The sequence below is a fragment of the Sapajus apella genome, unplaced genomic scaffold, assembly GCF_009761245.1.
Source record: "Sapajus apella isolate SASKATOON/1434 unplaced genomic scaffold, GSC_monkey_1.0 scaffold51, whole genome shotgun sequence".
In the NCBI taxonomy this organism is placed as follows: domain Eukaryota; kingdom Metazoa; phylum Chordata; class Mammalia; order Primates; family Cebidae; genus Sapajus; species Sapajus apella.
In genome coordinates this window covers 14,902,611-14,922,995 of record NW_022436991.1, presented here as the reverse complement: position 1 = coordinate 14,922,995, position 20,385 = coordinate 14,902,611, and the positions used below count along the sequence as shown (strand labels likewise).

At 48.1% G+C, this 20,385-nt stretch overlaps 2 protein-coding genes across 11 annotated transcripts in view; both read left to right on the top strand.

Moving 5' to 3' along the window:
• CLN3 (CLN3 lysosomal/endosomal transmembrane protein, battenin) overlaps window positions 1-7,313 on the top strand; it is a 17,051-nt gene extending 9,738 nt beyond the window's left edge. For 5 of the 6 annotated variants that reach the window (XM_032243086.1, XM_032243090.1, XM_032243088.1 and 2 more), the window contains 7 exons: window positions 744-856; window positions 2,462-2,508; window positions 2,589-2,657; window positions 2,752-2,807; window positions 2,935-3,028; window positions 6,738-6,878; window positions 6,970-7,313. In XM_032243086.1, the coding sequence (XP_032098977.1) occupies window positions 744-856; window positions 2,462-2,508; window positions 2,589-2,657; window positions 2,752-2,807; window positions 2,935-3,028; window positions 6,738-6,878; window positions 6,970-7,089 (640 nt within the window). In that variant the 3' untranslated portion in view covers window positions 7,090-7,313. Of the gene's footprint in view, window positions 1-743; window positions 857-2,461; window positions 2,509-2,588; window positions 2,658-2,751; window positions 2,808-2,934; window positions 3,029-6,002; window positions 6,039-6,737; window positions 6,879-6,969 lie in introns of those variants that run through there. The other variant, XM_032243089.1, reaches the window with a different exon arrangement.
• An 11,267-nt stretch (window positions 7,314-18,580) lies between these two features.
• LOC116526618 (eukaryotic translation initiation factor 3 subunit C) overlaps window positions 18,581-20,385 on the top strand; it is a 22,509-nt gene continuing 20,704 nt past the window's right edge. The window contains exons 1-2 of one of the 5 annotated variants that reach the window (XM_032243077.1): window positions 18,581-18,677; window positions 18,836-18,975. In XM_032243077.1, the coding sequence (XP_032098968.1) occupies window positions 18,875-18,975 (101 nt within the window). In that variant the 5' untranslated portion in view covers window positions 18,581-18,677; window positions 18,836-18,874. Of the gene's footprint in view, window positions 18,747-18,835; window positions 18,976-20,385 lie in introns of all 5 variants that reach the window. The other 4 variants (XM_032243081.1, XM_032243079.1, XM_032243078.1 and 1 more) reach the window with 4 other exon arrangements.

Here is a 20,385-nt window from a genome sequence, read left to right as displayed (position 1 = left end):
AAAAAAAAAAAAAAAAAAATACAAAAAATTAGCTGGGCATGGTGGCTCGTGCCTGTAATCCAGGCTACTCAGGAGGCTGAGGCAGGAGAATTGCCTGAATCCAGGAGGCGGAGGTTGCGGTGAGGCGAGATCGCGCCATTGCACTCCAGCCTGGGTAACGAGCGAAACTCCGCCGCAAAAAAAAAAAAAAAAAAAGAAATCAAAACAAAACAAAGGCCCATGGATGGAACAACAAGGAGATAAATTCAGCTCCATCTGGGCGCGGTGGCTCACGCCTGTAATCCCAGCACTTTGAGAGGCTGAGGCAGGCAGATCACTTGAGGTCAGGAGTTCGAGACCAGCCTGGCCAACATGGTGAAACCCTGTCTTTACTAAAAATAAAAAATTAGCCAGATGTGGTGGCACATGCCTGTAGTCCCAGCTACTTGAGAGGCTGAGGCAGGAAAATTGCTTGAACCCAGGAGGCGGAGGTTGCAGTGAGGCAAGATCACACCACTGCACTCCAGCCTAGGCAACAGTGAGACTCCATCTCAAAAAAAAAAAAAAATCAGCTCCAAAGAAGGACGCCTTTGCCCATAGTTGGAGCTCTCCAGCACAGGGTAGGCACCTTAGAGGCAGTGAGCTACCCATCTTTGGAAGTGTTCAGCGGTAGAGGTGTTCCGTGGGTAAGAGTGGCCTAGACGGTTCCTGGGACCTCCCCAGCCCAGTAGGGCTCTCTGACCTTGCCTTCCTCCTCCTCCTAGCTATTTCTTATTGCTCACATCTCCTGAGCCCCAGGACCCTGGAGGGGAGGAAGAGGCAGAGAGTGCAGCCCGGCAGCCTCTCATAGGAACTGAGGCCCCAGAGTCGAAGCCAGGTAGGAGACACAGACCCTCTGAGAAGTCACTTTCTTTCTCTCTGGGTCACTTTCTTCTCTCTACAATGGACACAGTTAAGTGGGGAAAGAGAGTGGGCATACTGTTATGGGAAAAGCTTTCATCTATTTCAGAAATACTTGTTGAGGCCGAGCACAGTGGCTCACGCCAGTAATATCCCAGCACTTTGGGAGGCTGAGGCAGGAGGATCGCTGGAGCTCAGGAGTTTGAGTCCAGCCTGGGCGACAGAGCAAGACCCTGTCTATCAAAAAAAAAGAAAGAGAGAGAAGAAGGAAGAAAGGAGGGAGGGAAGGAAGGAAGGAGAGAGGGAGGCAGGGAAGGACAGAGGGAGGCAGGGAAGGAAGGAGAGCTCCAATTATGGACAAAGTCTTCCTCCTTTGGAGCTGAATTTTTTTTTTTTTTAAGATGGGGTTTCATAATGATGGCCAGGCTGGTCTTGAACTCCTGACCTCAGATGATCCACCCACCTTAGCCTCCCAAAGTGCTAGGATTACAGGCATAAGCCACCGAGCCCGGCCTTTTATTTTTTTTTTTGAGACAGAGTCTCACTCTGTCGCCTAGGCTGGAGTGCAGTGGCGCGATCATGGCTCACTGCAAGATCCTTCTTACCCTGTGCCAGGCATTCCAGTCACAAGTGCTGAGGCCCTGCGGTGGGGATGAGCTGGGATGTTCTAGAACCAGAGAAGGGCCCGTGAGACTGGGCAGGGTGGGCCGATGGCCAGCTGTGGAGCTGTACAACAGACGTTGGCTGGGTGCAGTGGCTCACACCTGTAATTACAGCACTTTAGGAGGCCAAGGCAAGTGGATCACCTGAGTTTGGGAGTTCAAGACCATCGTGGCCAACATGGAGAAACCCCATCTCTACTAAAAATACAAAAATTAGCCAGGTATGGTGGTGCGTGCCTGTAATCCCAGCTACTAAGGAAGCTGAGGCACAAGAATCGCTTGAACTCAGGAGGCGGAGGTTGCAGTGAGTGAAGATCGAGCTACTGTACTCCAGCCTGAATGACAGAGTAAGACTCCATCTTAAAAAAAAAGAGAGAGATGTGAAGAAGTCTCACCTTGTTAGCTCTTTTTTTTCATCGTGGTAAACTATGTACATTACTCAGTGTTTACCATTTTATATTTTATTTTATTTTTATCTTATTTTATTTTTTTGAGACAGAGTTTCCCTCTTGTTGCCCTGGCTAGGGTGCAAGGGCACAATATCGGCTCACTGCAACCTCCGCCTCCAGGGTTCGAGTGATTCTCCTGCCTCAGCCTCCCGAGTAGCTGGGCTTACAGGCATGTGCCACCATGCCTGGCTAATTTTGTATTTTTAGTAGAAATGGGGTTTCTCCATGTTGGTCAGGCTGGTCTCAAACTCTCAACTTCAGGTGATCCGCCTGCTTCGGCCTCCCAAAGCGCTGGGATTACAGGCGTGAGCCACTGCACTCAGTGATTTTAACCATTTTTAAGTGTCCAATCCAGTGGAATGTAATTTGGTTCCCACTACTGCGTGATCTGGTTAATTCTGGCACATCGGCGCCTCTGCCAAGTCTTAGTGTGAAAACTTTATCTGCCCTTCTCTCTCTGTTCCCCTGCAGGCTCCGGCTCCAGCCTCTCCTTTCAGGAAAGATGGACAGTGTTCAAGGTTCGGATGAAGGCTGGGTTGTGTCCCCATGGGGGTTGTCCACCTCCGGGCCCCTCGCTTAGATGTTCCGCCTCTTCCAGGGTCTACTGTGGTACATTGTCCCCTTGGTCATGGTTTACTTTGCTGAGTATTTCATCAACCAGGGACTTGTGAGTGAAGGGTGCTGGGAGGGGTGTGGAGGTGGCGATTGGGGCTGGGACCCACACGGCCCTGTTGATCTTCCCTGTCTGGTCTTTGCTGCAGTTTGAGCTCCTCTTTTTCCGAAACACACCCCTGAGTCATGCTCAGCAGTACCGCTGGTAAGAGGAGCAAGATACAGTGGGTTGGGAAGGTGCCGTGGTGATGGGGCTGCCCTGCCCAGTAGGCACCCAGGAGAGCAGGTTGTTGCCTGGAGGAGCCTCCTCCCACCCCCTGCCCCCACCTTAGGTACCAGATGCTGTACCAGGCTGGCGTCTTTGCCTCCCGCTCTTCTCTCCGCTGCTGTCGAATCCGTTTCACCTGGGCCCTGGCCCTGCTGCAGGTACCAAGCCCCTGCCCCTCACTCCACTCCCACCTTGGCTCCCAGCTTCCCCAAACCCCCTTGTTTCCCACTATCACTGGGAAGTGTAAATTTTTTTTTTTTTTTTTGAGACAGAGTCTCGCTCTGTCTTCCAGGCTGGAGGGCAATGGTGCAGTCTCGGCTCACTGCAACCTCTGCCTCCCAGTTTCAAGTGATTCTCCTGCCTCAGTCTCTTGAGTAGCTGGGATTACAGGCACCCGCCACCATGCCTGGCTAATTTTTATATTTTTAGTAGAGATGGGGTTTCACCATATTGGCTGATTTCGAATACCTGACCTCAGGTGATCTGCCCACCTTGGCCTCCCAAACTGCCGGGATTACAGGGAAGTATAAATTGTACACTATCATTTCTAAGCACAGGCAGCTGAAGGCCAGGAGGGCTCCATGTAAAGTGTATAGCCTCAGGAGCCAAGCAAAGCTGGTGCAAAACCAGACTTCAGTACTCAGCCACTGTGTGACTTTGGGCAGGTCTCAGAACCTGAGTCTGTTTCCTCATGTATAAATCGGGTGTGGCCAATACCTATTTTTCAGGGTAGTTGTAAGAAATAGAGATGAGGGAAAGAATGGAAGAACAAGATTTTGTGTGTTGGGGTGTGTGTGTGTGTGTGTGTGTGTGTGTGTGTGTTGTTGTTGTTGTTGTTGTTTGTTTGTTTGTGCTTTTAGTGGAGACAGGGTTTCTCCATGTTGGTCAGGCTGGTCTCGAACTCCCGACCTCAGGTGATCCCCCCACCTTGGCCTCCCAAGGTGCTGGGATTATAGATGTGTGAGCCATAGTGCCCAGCTGTGGTTTTTTTTTTTTTTTTTTTTTTTTTTTTTAGAGTTAGACTTAGGCCGGGCCAGGTGGCTCATGCCTGTAATCCCAGCACTTTGTGAGGCTGAGGCAGGTGGATCATCTGAGCCTGGAAGTTAAAATCCATCCTGGGCAACATGGCAAAATCACATCTCTACAAAAGTTAGCTAGGTGTGATGGTGCACACCTGTAGTCCTAGCTACCTGGAAGCTGAGGTGGGAGGATCACTTGAGCCCAGGAGGTCAAGGCTGCAGTGAACTGTTACGCCACTGCAGTCCAGCCTAGGCAACAGAGCGAGACCCTGTCTCCCAAAAAAGGAAAAAAGAAAGAAGGAAAAAGTCAGGACCTTGCTCTGTCTCCCAGGCTGCAGTACAGTGGCATGATCATAGGACACTTAACCTCATGCAAAGAGACATTATTTCATGCAAACATTATTTCAAATAATGTTTCTAACTAATAAAATGTACAGTTCTTTTATTCCACATGGTTAATTATAATAGAATCAGTGACTTTGTAGTCAATGGGTTATTTATCCTAAGTGTGCTGAGCAAATTCAACTGCCCTTGGCAAACAGTAGTTTACAGCTTTACGGGCACAAACACCCTTCCTTACAACAGTCTACTAAAAGGAGTTTCATATAACCAGCATCCATTGTTTTAAGGTTACAAATCCACAGCCCCTGAAGGTGACGTTACAATAAACTTTCAACTGTGACAGCAAAGTCCTCTGCCCTTAAAATTTAGGAACTCAGCCTGCCTCAGCCTCCTAAGTAGCTGGGATTATAGGCACACACCACCATGCCCAGCTAATTTTTGTGTTTTTTAGTAGAGACGGGGTTTCGCCATGTTGGCCAGGCTGATCTTGAACTCCTGAGCTCAGGTGATCCACCTGCCTCAGCCTCCCAAAGTGCTGGGATTACAGCCATGAACCAGCACTCACAGCTGCTATACTGGGTTTTTATAATTTATAAATGGTTTTAGCTGGCCAGGAGTTACGGCTCATGCCTGTAATCTAGCCAACAGAGCAAGATTCCGTCTAAAAAAAAAATGGTTTTAGCTATAATTTTAACCAAGCCTGTTTCATAGTTAGGGCTTATATCATTTATTTTCATTACAGAAAGCACCTAGAAGATGAAAGTGTTGGGAGTGTTTCACTGGTTCCATTAGTATCACTGGGGTGTGTTCTTTTTTTTTTTTTTTTTTTTTTTTTCGAGATGGAGCGTCGCTCTGTTGCCCAGGCTGGAGTACAGTGGCGTGATCTCAGCTCACTGCAACCTCCGCCTCCCAGGTTCAAGAGATTCTTTTGCCTCAGCCTCCCTAGTAGTTGGGATTATGGGTGTGCGCCATCATGCCTGGCTAATTTTTGTATTTTTTAGTAGAGATGGGGTTTCACCGTGTTGACCAGGCTGGTCTCGAACTCCTGACCTCAAGTGATCCACCTGCTTCAGCCTCCCAAACTGCTGGGATTACAGACATGAGGCACCACACCCAGCCAGGAGTGTGTCCTTTTTAATGCTCATCTTTAAGTCCACCTCAGACTTAATGAATTAGGACCCCTAGGGGGAGACCTGCTTGGGGCATTTATACCTAGATCCCCACATGATTCTTATGTATACGGAGAGTATGAACCTCCAAGAGGCAGCCTACACACTGCACAAGAGGCAGTGTGGTATCGTCAGGGCTGGGAGAGTGGCACCTCCCTGAGATACTGGGGCACAGAGGCGGGACCTACACCCTGGGTCAAGAAGGCTTCCTGGCTGGATTTGGTGGTTCCTGCCTATAATCCCAGCGCTTTGGGAGGCCAAGGCAGCAGGGCGGCGACTGCTTGAGGCCAGGAGTTCGAGCCCAACTGAGTAGGATGCCCAGCTATTCCCACATTGTTTTACCAGCAGTGTTTCAAATTGGGGCACTTTTGCTGCCCAGGGGACATTTGGCAACGTCTACAGGCATTCTTTGGTTGCCACAACCGAGGGATGCTATTGGCATCTAACGGGCAAAGGCCAGGAATGCTGCTAAATGCACTACCATACATAGAACAACCCCCACCACGCAGAACGACCCACATCAAATGCCAAGAGTGCTGCCATCGGGAAATCCTGGTTTCAATGGTCCTACTTCCTTTAGAAAGCCTCCTTTTTTTTTTGAGACAGGATCTTGCTCTGTCTCCTAGGCTGGAGTGCAGTGGCACAATCATAGCTTACTGCAGCCTCCACCTCCTGGATTTAAGCAATCCTCCTATCTCAGACTCCCAAGTAGCTGGGACTACAGGTATGTGCCACCACTCTGCTAAGTTTTAAATTTTTGGTAGAGACGGAGTCTTGTTATGTTGGCCAGGCTGGTCTCGAATTCCTGGCCTCAAGTGATCATCCCACCTCAGTCACCCAAAGTGCTGGGATTACAGGCATCAGCCACCACACCAACCTGAGGTTGGGATTTTTTTTTTTTTTTTTTTTTTGTGACGGAGTCTCTCTCTGTTGCCCAGGCTGGAGTACAATTGGCATGATCTTGGCTCACTGCAGTCTCTGCCTCCCAGGTTCAAGTGATTCTCCTGTCTCAGCCTCCTGAGTAGCTGGGACTATAGGCACATGCTACCACACCCAGCTAATTTTTGTATTTTTAGTTAGAGATGGGATTTTACCATATTTAGCAGAGGCCAGGCCAGACTAATCTCAAAATCCTGACCTCAGGTGATCTGCCTGCCTTGGCCTCCCAAAGTGCTGGGATTACACCCACTTCGTTGGGCTGGTGTTGGGATTTTATCCATGCCTGGCAGCCCTCCCCTTCACCAGTATCTCCTAGAACCAGGGGCCCCTGGAGGGGAGGCCCCCCTACCTCCCTGGCCCTCCCTGGTCCCAGGTTCAACCTCTCCCTCTGCCCACAGTGCCTCAACCTGGTGTTCCTGCTGGCGGACGTGTGGTTCGGCTTCCTGCCAAGCATCTACTTCGTCTTCCTGATCGTTCTGTATGAGGGGCTTCTGGGAGGCGCAGCCTACGTGAACACCTTCCACAACATCGCCCTGGAGGTCAGCACTGGCCAGGCGAGGGCTGTGGGTGGCCTGTCCAGGGCAGGGATGTCTGGGACTGAAGCCTCACCTCTGCTCTCTGCCCTCCCAGACCAGTGATGAGCACCGGGAGTTTGCCATGGCAGCCACCTGCATCTCTGACACGCTGGGGATCTCCCTGTCAGGCCTCCTGGCTTTGCCTCTACATGACTTCCTGTGCCAGCTCTCCTGATACTCGGGCTCTTTGGGCTCCTCTACCCATAGGGACCTCTCTCTGCCAGGTTAAACCACGCCAGAGCCCCTCCACGAACTGTGCTCCCAGCCTTCCCAGCAGGGCCGGGAGTAGGGAAGGGCTGAGCCTTGTTCCCCTGGCAGGGGGGCCAGTCATGGTCTCCCACTTGGGGAGTTTCTTTCTTGTATCGTGCCCTCTGAATAAATGTTGATTTTATCCGTGGACTTCTTGTGCTGTTTTTGTCTCTAAAAAGAAAATACTTTTATTATGAAAGTAATACATACCCCCTTTCCTTTATGTAGAAAGCATAGAAAAGGTGTGTCAGCAGATTTCTGCCATCATTTTTTTTTTTTGAGAGGTAGTCTCCTCTCTCGGTCTCCCACGCTGGAGTGCAGTGGCACCATCTCCGGTTCACTGCAACCTTTGGCCTCCTGCCTCAGCCTCCTGAGTAGCTGTGATTACAAGCACAAACCACCACACCCAGCTAATTTTTCTGTTTTTAATAGAGATGGGGTTTCACCATATTGGCCAGGCTGGTCTCAAGCTCCTGACTCAGGTGATCACCCGCCTTGGCCTCCCAAAGTGCTGGGATTATAGGTGGGAGCCACCCTGCCCAGCCTCTGCCATCTTTGAGGCCTTATGTATTCATTCATTCATATATTCATTGTATGGGACAATCTGTAAATAATCGTGTTGGACATTCTAACATGAAAGCTTTCAAACAGAAGTGGAAAGAATTGTGCAGTGAGTTGTCCTGAGCATGCACCCCTAGGGTCTATGTGAACATTGTGCTTCATTATGTAGCCCAGCCCCCATCAAATCTATCTACTCATCCTGACATCACACCCTACTGAGGCATTTTATTTATTTTTAGAGACAGGGTTGCACTCTTGTCACCCATGCTGAAGTGCAGTGGCACAGTCACAGCTCACTGTAGCCTTGACCTCCTAGGTTCCAACAGTCCTCCAACCTTGGCCTCTCAAGTACCTGGGACTACAGGTGCATGCTGCCAAGCCCACCCTTTTTTTTTTTTTTTTTTTTACTTTTGAGACAGAGTCTTGCTCTGTCGCCAGGCGCCAGGCTGGAGTGCAGTGGCACGATCTCAGCTCACTGCAACCTTCACCTCCTGGGTTCAAGCAATTCGCCTGCCTCAGCCTCCCAAGTAGCTGGGACTATGGGCACATGCCACCACGCCCAGCTGATTTTTCTGTATTTTTAGTAGAGATGGGGGTTTCACCATGTTGGCCTGGATGGTCTCGATCTCTTGACCTCGTGATCCGCCTGCCTCAGCCTCCCAAAGTGCTGGGATTACAGGCATGAGCCACTACACCCGACCTTTTTTTTTTTTTTTTTAAGAGACAGAATCTCCACGTTACCCAGGCTGGTCTTGAGCTCCTGAGCTCAGGCAATCCCCCCTTGGCTTATGGCCATGAGCCATTGCTCTTGGCCTTCAGTATTTATGAGGTGCAATTTATATACACAGTAAAATATACAAATTGTTACATATTTTTACAGTAAACTAAGTCTGGGCCAGGCGCAGCGGCTCACGCATATAATCCCAGCACTTTGGGCGGCTGAGGTGGGTGGATCACCAGAGGTCAGGAGTTCAAGATCAGCCTGACCAACATGAAACCCCATCTCTACTAAAAATACAAAATCAGCTGGGCCTGGTGACATGCACGCATAATCCCAGCTACACAGGAGGCTGAGGCAGGAGAATCACTTGAACCTGGGAGGCGGAGGTTGCGGTGAGCCGAGATCGTGACATTGCATTCCAGACTGGGCAACAAAAGCAGAACTCTGTCTCAAAAAACATATAAAATTAGCCAGGTGCAGTGGCATGCGCCTGTAGTCCCAGCTACTTGGGAGGCTGAGGCACAAGAATTGCTTGCACCCAGGTGGCGGAGGTTGTGGTGAGCTGCAATTGAGCTACTGCACTCCAGCCTGGTGACACAGCAAGACAGAGTCTGGCTTCGTGTTTCTCATACTTCACTGTTACCCTCTCTACCGTATTTGCCATATCTGAACCTAACAGTACTTTTATTTACTTAATATTTTTCATCAAATAAATTCAGTTATTTTAAAGGGAACCATTATTATTAAAATCATGAGTTTGAGGTGTTGTGTATGTATTTTCTGCTATATATTAAATAGTTAAGGTAACTATTGGAATTTAAAATGAACATACATACAAGTTCCCCCTGAGACTACTCCATCATGACCAGTGATGTTTGTGGACCCAGATCTAGGAAATTCCGATGCACCGGTTAACAGCATGGGCTTTGGGGACAGAAGGAACTGACTTTCAGGTGCCAACCCTGCCATCCACTCGCTCAATGACCTTGGGCAAGTCACTTCACCTCTCTGCACCTCAGTTTCCCAATCTGTCCAATGGGATAATAATAGCACCACCAATTCATAAGGTGCTTTTGGAAATGACGTGAGATCATGGGACAGCCCAGTCAACACTCAGGCAATTTCAGCTCTGATCATGCTGTGATGACTCCTGCCTCTCACCTTTACGTTTCATTATACCAATGTTCCTCAGACCTTAGTGTGCACTGGAGGGCTTGTTTTCATTTTTGTTTTATTGGAGACCAAGAGTCTTGCTCTGTCACCCAGGCTGGAGTACAGTGGCATAATCATAGCTCACTGCAACCTCAACCTCCTGGGCTCAAGGGATCCTCCTGCCTCAGCCTCCTGAGCATCTAAGACTGCAGGCACACACCACCATACCTGGCTAATTTTTTGTATTTTCGGTAGAGATGAGATTTCACCATATTGTTCAGACTGGTCTTATACGCCAGAGCTCAAGTGATCCACCCACCTTGGGCTCCCAAACTGCCAGGATTGCAAGTCTGAGCCACTGTGCCCAGCCATGCCTGGCTAATTTTTTTAAAATTTTGGGCCGGGCGTGGTGGCTCACGCCTGTAATCCCAGCACTTTGGGAGGCCGAGGCAGGTGGATCACGAGGTTAAGAGATCGAGACCATCCTGGTCAACATGGTGAAACCCCGTCTCTACTAAAAATACAAAAAATTAGCTGGGCATGGTGGCACATGCCTGTAATCCCAGCGACTCAGGAGGTTGAGGCAGGAGAATTGCCTGAACCCAGGAGGCGGAGGTTGCGGTGAGCCGAGATCGCGCCATTGCACTCCAGCCTGGGTAACAAGAGTGAAACTCTGTCTCAAAAAAAAAAATTAAATAAAAAAATTAAAAAAAAAAAGTCTAAATTTATGCAGAAGGGAGATGTCAAAGAAATAGGAGTGGCTGAAGGACAAGAATGTTGAAAGTAATGAAAATACAATTGCTAGACAGTGTCCTGGAGGGAGTAAGAGGGAATGAAGTAGAGAGAGCGCAGTTAAGTGGATGAGCTTTGGATGAGAAGAGGATCTCATCTTTGGATGAGAAGAGCTAAAATGTTGATACAAGCTTTATTTATAATATGGCCAGGTGTGGTGGCTCACACTTGTAATCCCAGAACTTTGGGAGGTTGAGGCAGGAGGATCACCTGAGGTCAGGATTTCAAGACCAGCCTGGCCTGGTCTCTGCTAAACATGGTGAAACTCCATCTCTACTAAAAATACAAAAATTAGCCAAGCGTGGTGGTGCATGCCTATAATCTCAGCTAATCAGGAGACTGAGGCATGAGGACCGCTTGAACTTGGGAGGCAGAGGTTGCAATGAGCCAACATCATGCCACTACACTCCATCATGGGGACAGAGTGAGACTTCATCAAAAAAAAAAAAATCTACAGGAGAATAAATACACTGTGGCATCGTCATTCAATTGAAGACCATTCAGGAATTTAAGAAGAATGACCGGGCCTGGTGCAGTGGCTCATGCCTGTAACCAGCACTTTTGGAGGCTGAGGGTGGGTGGATCACCTGAGGTTGGGAGTTCGAGACCAGCCTGGCCAACATGGCAAAACCCTATCTCTGCTAAAAATACAAAAATTAGCCAGGTGCAGTGGCCGGCACCTGTAATCCCAGCTACTCAGGAAGCTGAGGCAGGAGAATCACCTGAACTCAGGAGGCGGAGGTTGTGGTGAGCCAAGATTGTGCCATTGCACTCCAGCCTGGGCCACAGAGAAACTCCATCTTAAAAAAAAAAAAAAAAAAAGAGAATGACCTATCATACTGGTACACTTACCACAGATCAATCTCCTAAGTATTATGGTCAGCAAAAGAAGCTAGGCACAAAAGAGGATATGCCTTATGATTCTATTTATATGAAGCTCAAGAATCGGCAAAACTGGCCAGGCACCGTGGCTCACGCTTGTAATCCCAGTGCTTTAGGAGGCTGAGGCCCAATGACTTCTTGAGGCCAGGAGTTCAAGACCAGCCTGGGAACAGAGTGAGACCCCCCCATCTCTACAAAAAAATGAAGACCCCACAAAAAACATTAGCTGACCTCGGTGGTGCACACTGATGGTCCCTGCTATGTGGGAGGCTGAGACAGGAGGATCCCTTAAACCCAGGAATTCAAGGCTGCAGTGAGCTGGGATCTCTCAATTGCACACCAGCCTGGGCAAGAGAGTGAGATCCTGTCTCTAACAAAAAAAAAAAATAAATAAAAAACCAGGCAAAACTAATAGATGATGAGAGACACCAAACCAGTGATTGATTAGTGCCGTTGGTTCATTTAGCTATATGTATGTAGTCTTTCAATAATTACAATAATAGGCAGCGTGCAGCGGCTCATGCCTGTAATCCCAGCATCTTGGGAGGCCAAGGCAGGTGGATCACTTGAGGCTAGGGGTTTGAGACCAGCCTGGCCAACATGATGGAACCCTGTCTCTACTAAAAATACAAAAATTAGTTGGGTGTGGTGGTGTGTGCCTGTAATCTCAGCTACTCGAGTGACTGAGAGAGGAAAATTGCTTGATCCTGGGAGGCCAAGTTTGCAGTGAGTAGAAATCCTGCCGACTCTATTTCAAAACAAAAAATTTATAATAATAATAAAAACATAGTATTGAACATGTACTATGTGAAATGCACTAAGGGGTATGCTAAGACATTAATTGAGAAAATTAAACACAAAGCAAAATACAACAAAATTATGTGTGTCAGAAAGTTATATTATTTATGAATTTCACAGTCTTTTTAGATATTTATTTTAGAAAGAGGATATTGAGGCCAGGCACTTTGGCTCACGCCTGTAATTCCAACACTTTGGGAGGCCAAGACAGGAGGATCACTTAAGCCCAAGAGTTTGAGACCAGCCTGGGCAACATACCAAGACTCCATCTGTTGGCCAGGTGTGGTGGCTCTCGCCTGTAATCCAAGCACTTTGGAGGCCAAGGTGGGCAGATCACCAGAAGTCGGGAGTTCAAGACCAGCCTGACCAACATGGTGAAATCCCGTCTTAAAAAATAATAATAAAATAAATTTAAAAAAAGAAAAAGGGGCCGGGCGCGGTGGCTCAAGCCTGTAATCCCAGCACTTTGGGAGGCCGAGGCGGGTGGATCACAAGGTCAAGAGATCGAGACCATTCTGGTCAACACGGTGAAACCCCGGCTCTACTAAAAATGCAAAAAATTAGCTGGGCATGGTGGTGCGTGCCTGTAATCCCAGCTACTCAGGAGGCTGAGGCAGGAGAATTGCCTGAACCCAGGAGGCGGAGGCTGCGGTGAGCCGAGATTGCGCCATTGCACTCCAGCCTGGGTAACATGAGCGAAACTCCGTCTCAAAAAAAAGAAAAAAAGAAAAAGAAAAAAAGACTCCATCTCTAAAAAAATAAAAATGAATAAGTGTTGGCTGGGCGCAGTGGCTCATGCCTATAATCACAGCACTTTGGGAGGCCAAGGCAGGTGGATCACTTGAAGTCCGGAGTTCAAGACCAGCCTGGCCAACATGGTGAAACCCTGTCTCTACTAAAAATACAAAAATTAGTTGGTCATGGTGGCGCGGGCCTATAATCCCAGCTACTCACGAGGCTGAGGCAGGAGAATCACTTGAACCCAGGAGATGGAGGTTGTGGCAAGCCAAGATCTCACCACTGCACTCCTGCCTGGGCGACAGGGCGAAATTCTGCCTCAAAAAATAAAAATAAAAATAAATAAGTCTCGGGTGGTGATGGGTGCCTGTAGTCCCAGTACAGTAATTGTTTCACTCCACTCCAGCTTGGGTGAAAGAGCAAGACCTTGTCTCAAAATAAATACATAAATAACTGTCTGACATGGTGGTGTGAAACTGGAGTCCCGGCTTGAGCTCAGGAGTTTGATGCTGCAGTGAGCTATGATCACACCACTGCACTCCAGTCTGGGTGACAGAGTGACACCTGGTCTCAAATAGTAATAATAATTTTTTAAACAAAGGAAAGGGGGGATATCAGTGGCTGGATTGCGTGAGTGAGGGGGAGTGTGGTATCCAGCATTTTGTCCCGGAGAGGGGTTCCCACGGCACTCTCTCCTCTTTTCCCATGTTCTGTCCTCTCCTTCCTCTCCATCCATCCCCCTTCTGCAATAAAATAATATACTCAGAAGTGTCTTCTATGACCTGCGAGTTAGAGGGCCTGGTTTCAGAATCTCATGCTGTCACAGCAGAGCCCTACCCGGCACTCCAGAGTCCTGCTTTCGCATTTGTAAAATGAGGTTAGTAATAGCTGCTTTTCCTGCCCACCTAGAAGTTTTTAATGAGCTTCAAGTTCCTTTATGCATTTGAAATTGTTATTCAAATACCAGTTATGGTTATAATCTTCCTGCTTGCCGGCTGTGTTATTACAGGCACATGAAGAGAGTCAATCTGCCACGGGAAATGTGAACGCCCCCATGAACTGGAGACACCAGACTGATCAAAGCTCTTTCAGGGTGTGCTTCCCTCTCTGAGACCATTAGGACCCCATCAAAATCTGGGTATTAACAAAACTTGTCTATTAAATACACCTATGTTATGTTTGTCTCCAGTCACAGAGCCTACTATCCTCATAAAGGAAGAAATTATTAAGCAAATTATTAGGTTTTCTTTTTTTTTCTTTGAGAGAGCGTCTCGCTGTGTCACCCAGGCTGGACTGCTGTGGTGAGATATCAGCTCACTGCAAACTCCACCTCCCAGATTCCAGCAGTTCTCCTTCCTCAGCTTCCCAAGTAGCTGGGCAATCTCAGGCATGCGCCACCATGCCTGGCTAATTTTTGCATTTTTAGTAGAGACGGGGTTTCATCATGTTGGCCAGCTGGTCTCGAACTCCTGACCTCAAGTGATCCACCCACCTCAGCCTCCCAAAGTGCTGGGATTACAGGCGTGAGCCACCACACCCAGCCCATGCCCATCTTTCCTAGTCACAAGACTAAACTGAGACCAGGCACAGTGGCTGAGTCTTGTAATCCCAGAGCTTTGGGAGGCCAGTGCTGGAGAATTGCTTGAGGCCAGTAGTTCAAGACCAGCCTGGGCAACATAGTGAGATCCCATCTCTACAAAAAGCAAAAACATTAATTGGATGTGGTGGTGTGTGCCTATAGTCTCAGCTACTCAGGAGGCTGAGGCGGGAGGATTGCTTGAGCCCAGGAGCTTGAGGCTGCAGTGAGCCATAATCACACCACTGCACTCCAGCTTGCACAGCAGAATGAGACTCTACTGCAAAAAAAAAAAAAAAGATTAAGTTGAATTCATTCAAAAATTGTTGGAGTCTGGCTCTAAAACAACACATCTCTCAACAGTTCAGTTCAGATAGCTATGAAATAATGTTTGGGTTGGAATGCAGGCTATTGATGTGACCTTAGGCAAGTCACTTGACCTCTTCGGACATCAGCATCCTCCTCTCTAAAGTGGAACAATGAGGTCTGCCTCCTGGGGTTATCATGAATACTTTTAAAAGGCAATCAGGCGGGGTGCGGTGGCTCATGCCTCTAATCTCAGCACTTTGGGAGGCCAAGACAGGTGGATCACTTGAGGTTAGGAGTTCAAGACTAGCTTGGCCAACATGGTGAAACCATATCTCTACTAAATATACAAAAATTAGGCCAGGTGTAGTGGCTCACGCCTGGAATCCCAGCACTTTGGGAGGCCAAGACAGGTGGATCATGAAGTCAGGAGTTTGAGACCAACCTGACCAAGATGGTGAAACTTCGTCTCTACTAAAAATACAAAAATTAGCTAGGCACAGTTGTGGGCACCTGTAATCCCAGCTACTTGGGAGGCTGAGACAGGAGAATCACTTGAACCAGGGAGGCAGGGGTTGCAGCGAGCCAAGATCATGCCACTGCACTCCAGTGTCTGGGCGACAAAGTGAGACTCCATCTCAATAAATAAATAAAAAGGCAATCAGCATTAGAAGTCTGAAGAATACATTTTATGGTATGTCATATAATAGAACAATATTCTGCCATTAAAAAGAATGAGACAAGTCCAGGCGCAGTGGTTCATGCCTGTAATCCCAGCTACTCAGAAGGCTGAGGCAAGAGAATCGCTTGAACCCGGAAGGCAGAGGTTACAGTGAGCTGAGATCGTGCCATCGCACTCCAGCCTGGGCGACAGAGTGAAACTTCATCTCAAAAAATGGGCACAGTGGCTCATGCCTGTAATTCCAGCACTTTGGGAGGCCGAGGCAGGTGGTTCACCTGAGGTTAGGAGCTCGAGACCAGCCTGGCCAACATGACAAAAAAACCTGTCTCTACTAAAAATACAAAAATAGCTGGGCGTGGTGGTGGGTGCCTATAATCCCAGCTACTTGGGAGGCTGAGGCAGGGGAAACACTTGAATCCAGGAGGCGGAGATGGCAGTGAGCCGAGACCTTGCCACTGCACTCCAGCCTGGTAACAGAATGAGACTCTGTCTCTAAAAAAAAGAATGCAACAGAGCCATATGCACTGATGCAGAACGAGCTGCAAGATATAGGAATAATGAAAAGATGCAGGAAACAAGGGAAGGGATAGATATGTGCCAGGTAGACAGACAGACAGACACACACACACACACACCCCACATACACACCCTGAGCTATATGATTATATATACATATATAATTATATATATATACATATATACTCACAATACACCAGCTGTCTATATCCTTTTCTCTCTATCTAGTCATTCCTTGAAATCCTCAGAAGATTGGTTCCAGGACTCCCAGGAGGTATGAGAAAATCCGTGCATCTTCAAGTCTCGCAGTTGCCCCTGTGGAATCCGTAGTTACAAAACATAGGCCCTTGGTATACGCAGGTTTCTAATCATATTTAAATCAGTATTTAAATAGCAAATACTGTTATTTTTGACTGGCATTTAGTTCCAGATGTGGAACCCACTTGTGTGGAGGATTGGCTGTATTTATTGAATAAAATCCATATACATGTAGACCTGAACGGTTTAAACTCACGTTGTTCAAGGGTTGACTCTGTGTGTGTGTGTGTGCGTGTGTGTGTATAAACAGAGAGAGAGAGAGAGAGAGAGAGAGAGAGAGAGAGGGCCCAGAGTGACATCTGGAAGATGACACTATAAATTGACAATTGGGTTTGCTTCTAGAGAGAAAAGCTGAGGAACTGGAGGTCAGGGTGGGAAGGAGATTTTTTTCCTGCATATTCTTTTTCTTCCTGTGTATTCTGTTGTACCACTTACATTTTGTAATAATGGACATATACTATTTAAAAAAAAAAAAAAAAAGAGGGCTGGGCATGGTGGCTCATGCCTGTAATCCCAGAACTTTGGGAGGCCGAGGAGGGCTGATCATCTGAGGTCAGGAGTTCAAGATCAACCTGGACAACATGGTCAAACCCGTCTCTACTAAAAATACAAAAATCAGCCCGGCGTGGTGGTGCATGCCTGTAAATTCCAGCTACTCTGGAGGCTGAGGCAGGAGAATCACTCGAACCTGGGAGGCAGAGGTTGTGGTGAGCCAAGATCACGCCATTGCACTCCAGTCTGGGTGATAAGAGCAAAACTCTGTCTCAAAAAAAATTTTTTTTTAAACAAAACGAAAACCAGGATTATTGTACATCTGTAAACCCACATTTTTTTTTTTTTTTTTTTTTTAGATCATGCTGAGCTGATTTTTGTATTTTTTAGTAGACATGGGGTTTTGCCGTGTTGGCCAGGCTGGTCTTGATTCCTGACCTCAGGTGATCCATTTGCCTTAGACTCCCTGAGTGTTGGAATTACAGGTGTGAACCACTGCAGCTAGCCAGCATTGTCTACTTCTATACTATTAATGCCTTGCTTGCTTTACTGATACCACTCTGGCCTTCTCTCTCTACTTTTTTTTTTTGGATACGAAGCTCACTCTGTCACTCAGGTTGGAGCACAGTGGCACCATCTTGGCTCACTGCAAACTCCACCTTCAAGGTTTCAAGGGATTCTCCTGCCTCAGTCTCCTGAGTAGCTGGGCCAGCCACCATGGCCGACTAACTTCTGTATTTTTAGTAGAGAGAGGGTTTTTCACCATATTGGCCAAGCTGGCCTCGAACTCCTGATCGAGGTGATTTGCCCACCTTGATCTCCCAGAGTGCTGAGATTATCTCAGAGTGCTGGGATTGCAGGTGTAAGCCACGCACCAGGCCACCTTCTCTTTATTCCTAGAACCATTCAATCTCATTTCTGCCTCAAGGCCTTTGCGGTTGCTGGAAACGCTCTTTTCCCTAGATGACCTTTGAATGGCTCCCTCCTTCCTGTCATTTGGATCTCTGCTCAAATATCACCTCTTCAGAGAGGTCCAGACCTTCGTAGCTTCCTCTATAGCTCTATACTTTAATGTCTTTATATTGCCTAGTACTATCTTGTTACACATTTAGTTAACTATGTTGGACCACCAGAATGTGAGTTCCTTTTGAAATCAGGAACCTTTTATGTTTTCCTCACTGCTGTATCCAATATCTAGGACATTGCTTGTTCATAATGAATGCTCATGAACTAACTGTGAAATGAAGAATGAATACTAATATTATATGCTGATTTTGTACAAAGCACTGTTCCAAATTCTTCAGATACACCAAGTCATTTTATTCTCATAAAACTCTATAAAGAGGTGGTATTGTTATTTGATAGCTTGGGAAGACTGAGGCATGGAGACGTTAGGAAACTTGTCTAATTAAAGGGGCGGAGCTGGGATTTGAGCTCAAATAGTCTGACTGGAAGTTGGCTCTAAGCCTCACTCCAAATCCTAGTAGCTCACCATCAGTGCTCATCACATGGGCACTGGCCCTTACATTCTTGTTCTACGGTTCCGGGATGAGGTCAGGGTTTTATTTTATTTTACTTCATATTTTATATTTTGAGACGGAGTCTCGCTCTGTCGCCCAGGCTGGAGTGCAGTGGCGCGATTTCGGCTCATTGCAACCTCCACCTCCAGGGTTTAAGCGATTCTCCTGCCTCAGCCTCCCAAGTAGCTGCGCCCAGCTAATTTGTTGTATTTTTAGTAGAGACGGGGTTTCGTCACATTAGTCAGTCTGGTGTCGAACTCCTAGTCTCAAGTGATCCGCCGGCTTCGGTCTCCCCAAGTGCTGTCTCTCAGCGCCCAGTTCTATCAGGCTTGTCCCCGCCCCAGTGTGGCCCAAAGGCCACTGGGAGTTGTAGTCTCCCAATGTAGTTCGTCGGAGCTTCCCGGAAGTGACGCAAGGCCCGCCCTCGCTTTCGGCGTTTCCGCTCTCCCGGCTCAGCGGTGTGACTAGAGACCTCAGGTGATTGGTATTTTTTGGGCCTCGTGTATCGTGGAGGGAGACCTGGGTCGAGGTCTGGGTGGGGCCGGTGAGGGATAGGGGATCGGAAGGTGGTTGCCCGGGCCTCTTTGCGTGTCCCTTTACGCCTTGGCTCCCCCGCAGGTCCGGCAGCGCCGGCCGTAGCACCTCCGCCCCGTCGCCATGTCGCGGTTTTTTACCACTGGTTCGGACAGCGAGTCCGAGTCGTCCCTGTCCGGGGAGGAACTCGTCACCAAACCTGTCGGAGGCAACTACGGCAAACAGTGAGTGGCGGGGGCTGTGGTGGTGACCATCCTGGGGGAGCGGGGTTAGGCGGGCTGTGAAAGGCAGTGTACGTGAAGGTGGGGAGATCGGGTTCAGACAAAGACCAGAGTTTGCGGGATCGGAGCGGTATTGGAGAGAGCCTTAGAGGGCTGTGATAGCGGGAGTCCACCCACCAGGTACAAGAGATAGAGTCACAGAGGAGAGGTTTCCCACTGGCCAGATCTGTGGCATCAGCTTCAGCCTCTAAGTCTACAGCCTCTACCTTCTTTCTCCTCTCATCTTACCGCCGAGAAGTCTTTAGTGACTTCCCACTGCTCATGGAGGGAAATGCAAAATGCTTGGTTGATATCTGGGAGCCCCCTGATGTGGCTCTGAGGTCTGGCCACCTTCTTTGTACTCAGGAGCTTAAACATTTTACATACCTGTTCATTTCTACGTAAATTCCATCCCCCATTTCTTTACATAAATTTTTTAAAACTCTTTGAAACAATGGAATGGTTTTTCTTTTTCCTTTTTTTTGGGGGGTGCGTCATACCTTACTGCAGCCTTGACTTTCAGATCTCAAGCGATCCTCCCACCTCAGCCTCTCAAGTAGCTGGGATTACAGCATCACGACATCGCAGCGGGCTAATTGTTTCTAAATTTTTGTAGAGAAGGGGTTTCACTGTGATGCTTAGGCTGGTTCTGAACTCCTGAGCTCAAGTGAACCTCCTGCCCGGCATTCTAAAGTGCTGGGATTACAGGCATGAGCCACTGTGCTCCACTGGAATGGTGTTTCTTAAACGTCTGCCATATGCTTGTGCTACTGTTTTAAAAGTATCGCATGTATATACCAATATGCATATGATTTTGCATCACTTCTACAGGTGGAAACCAGTGTCATTCGCCATAAAATAATCCAGACCAGGCAGGTGGCTCAAGCCTGTAATCCCAGCACTTGGGAGGCCGAGGTGGGCAGATAACCTGAGGCCAGCCTGGCCAACATGGTCTCTACTAAAAATACAAAAATTAGCCGGATATGGTGGCAGGTGACTGTAATCCCAGCTACTCATTCAGTAGACTGAGGCAGGAGAATCACTTGAACCTGGGAGGCAGAAGTCTCAGTGAACCGAGATCGCACCATTGCACTCCAGCCCGGGTGATAAGAGCAAAACTCCATCTCAAAAAAAAAAAAAAAAATCCAAAAAATAATAAAAAGGAAGGAAAAAGAGGCAAGCAAGATGGTGCATGTGTGTAGTCCCAGCTGCTACTCTGGAGGCTGAGGTGGGAGGATCCCTTGAACTCAGGAGTTGGAGGCCAGCCTGGGCAACATAGTGAGACCTTGTCTCTTAACAAGCAAAAACAGGGCCGGGCGCGGTGGCTCAAGCCTGTAATCCCAGCACTGTGGGAGGCCGAGGCGGGTGGATCAC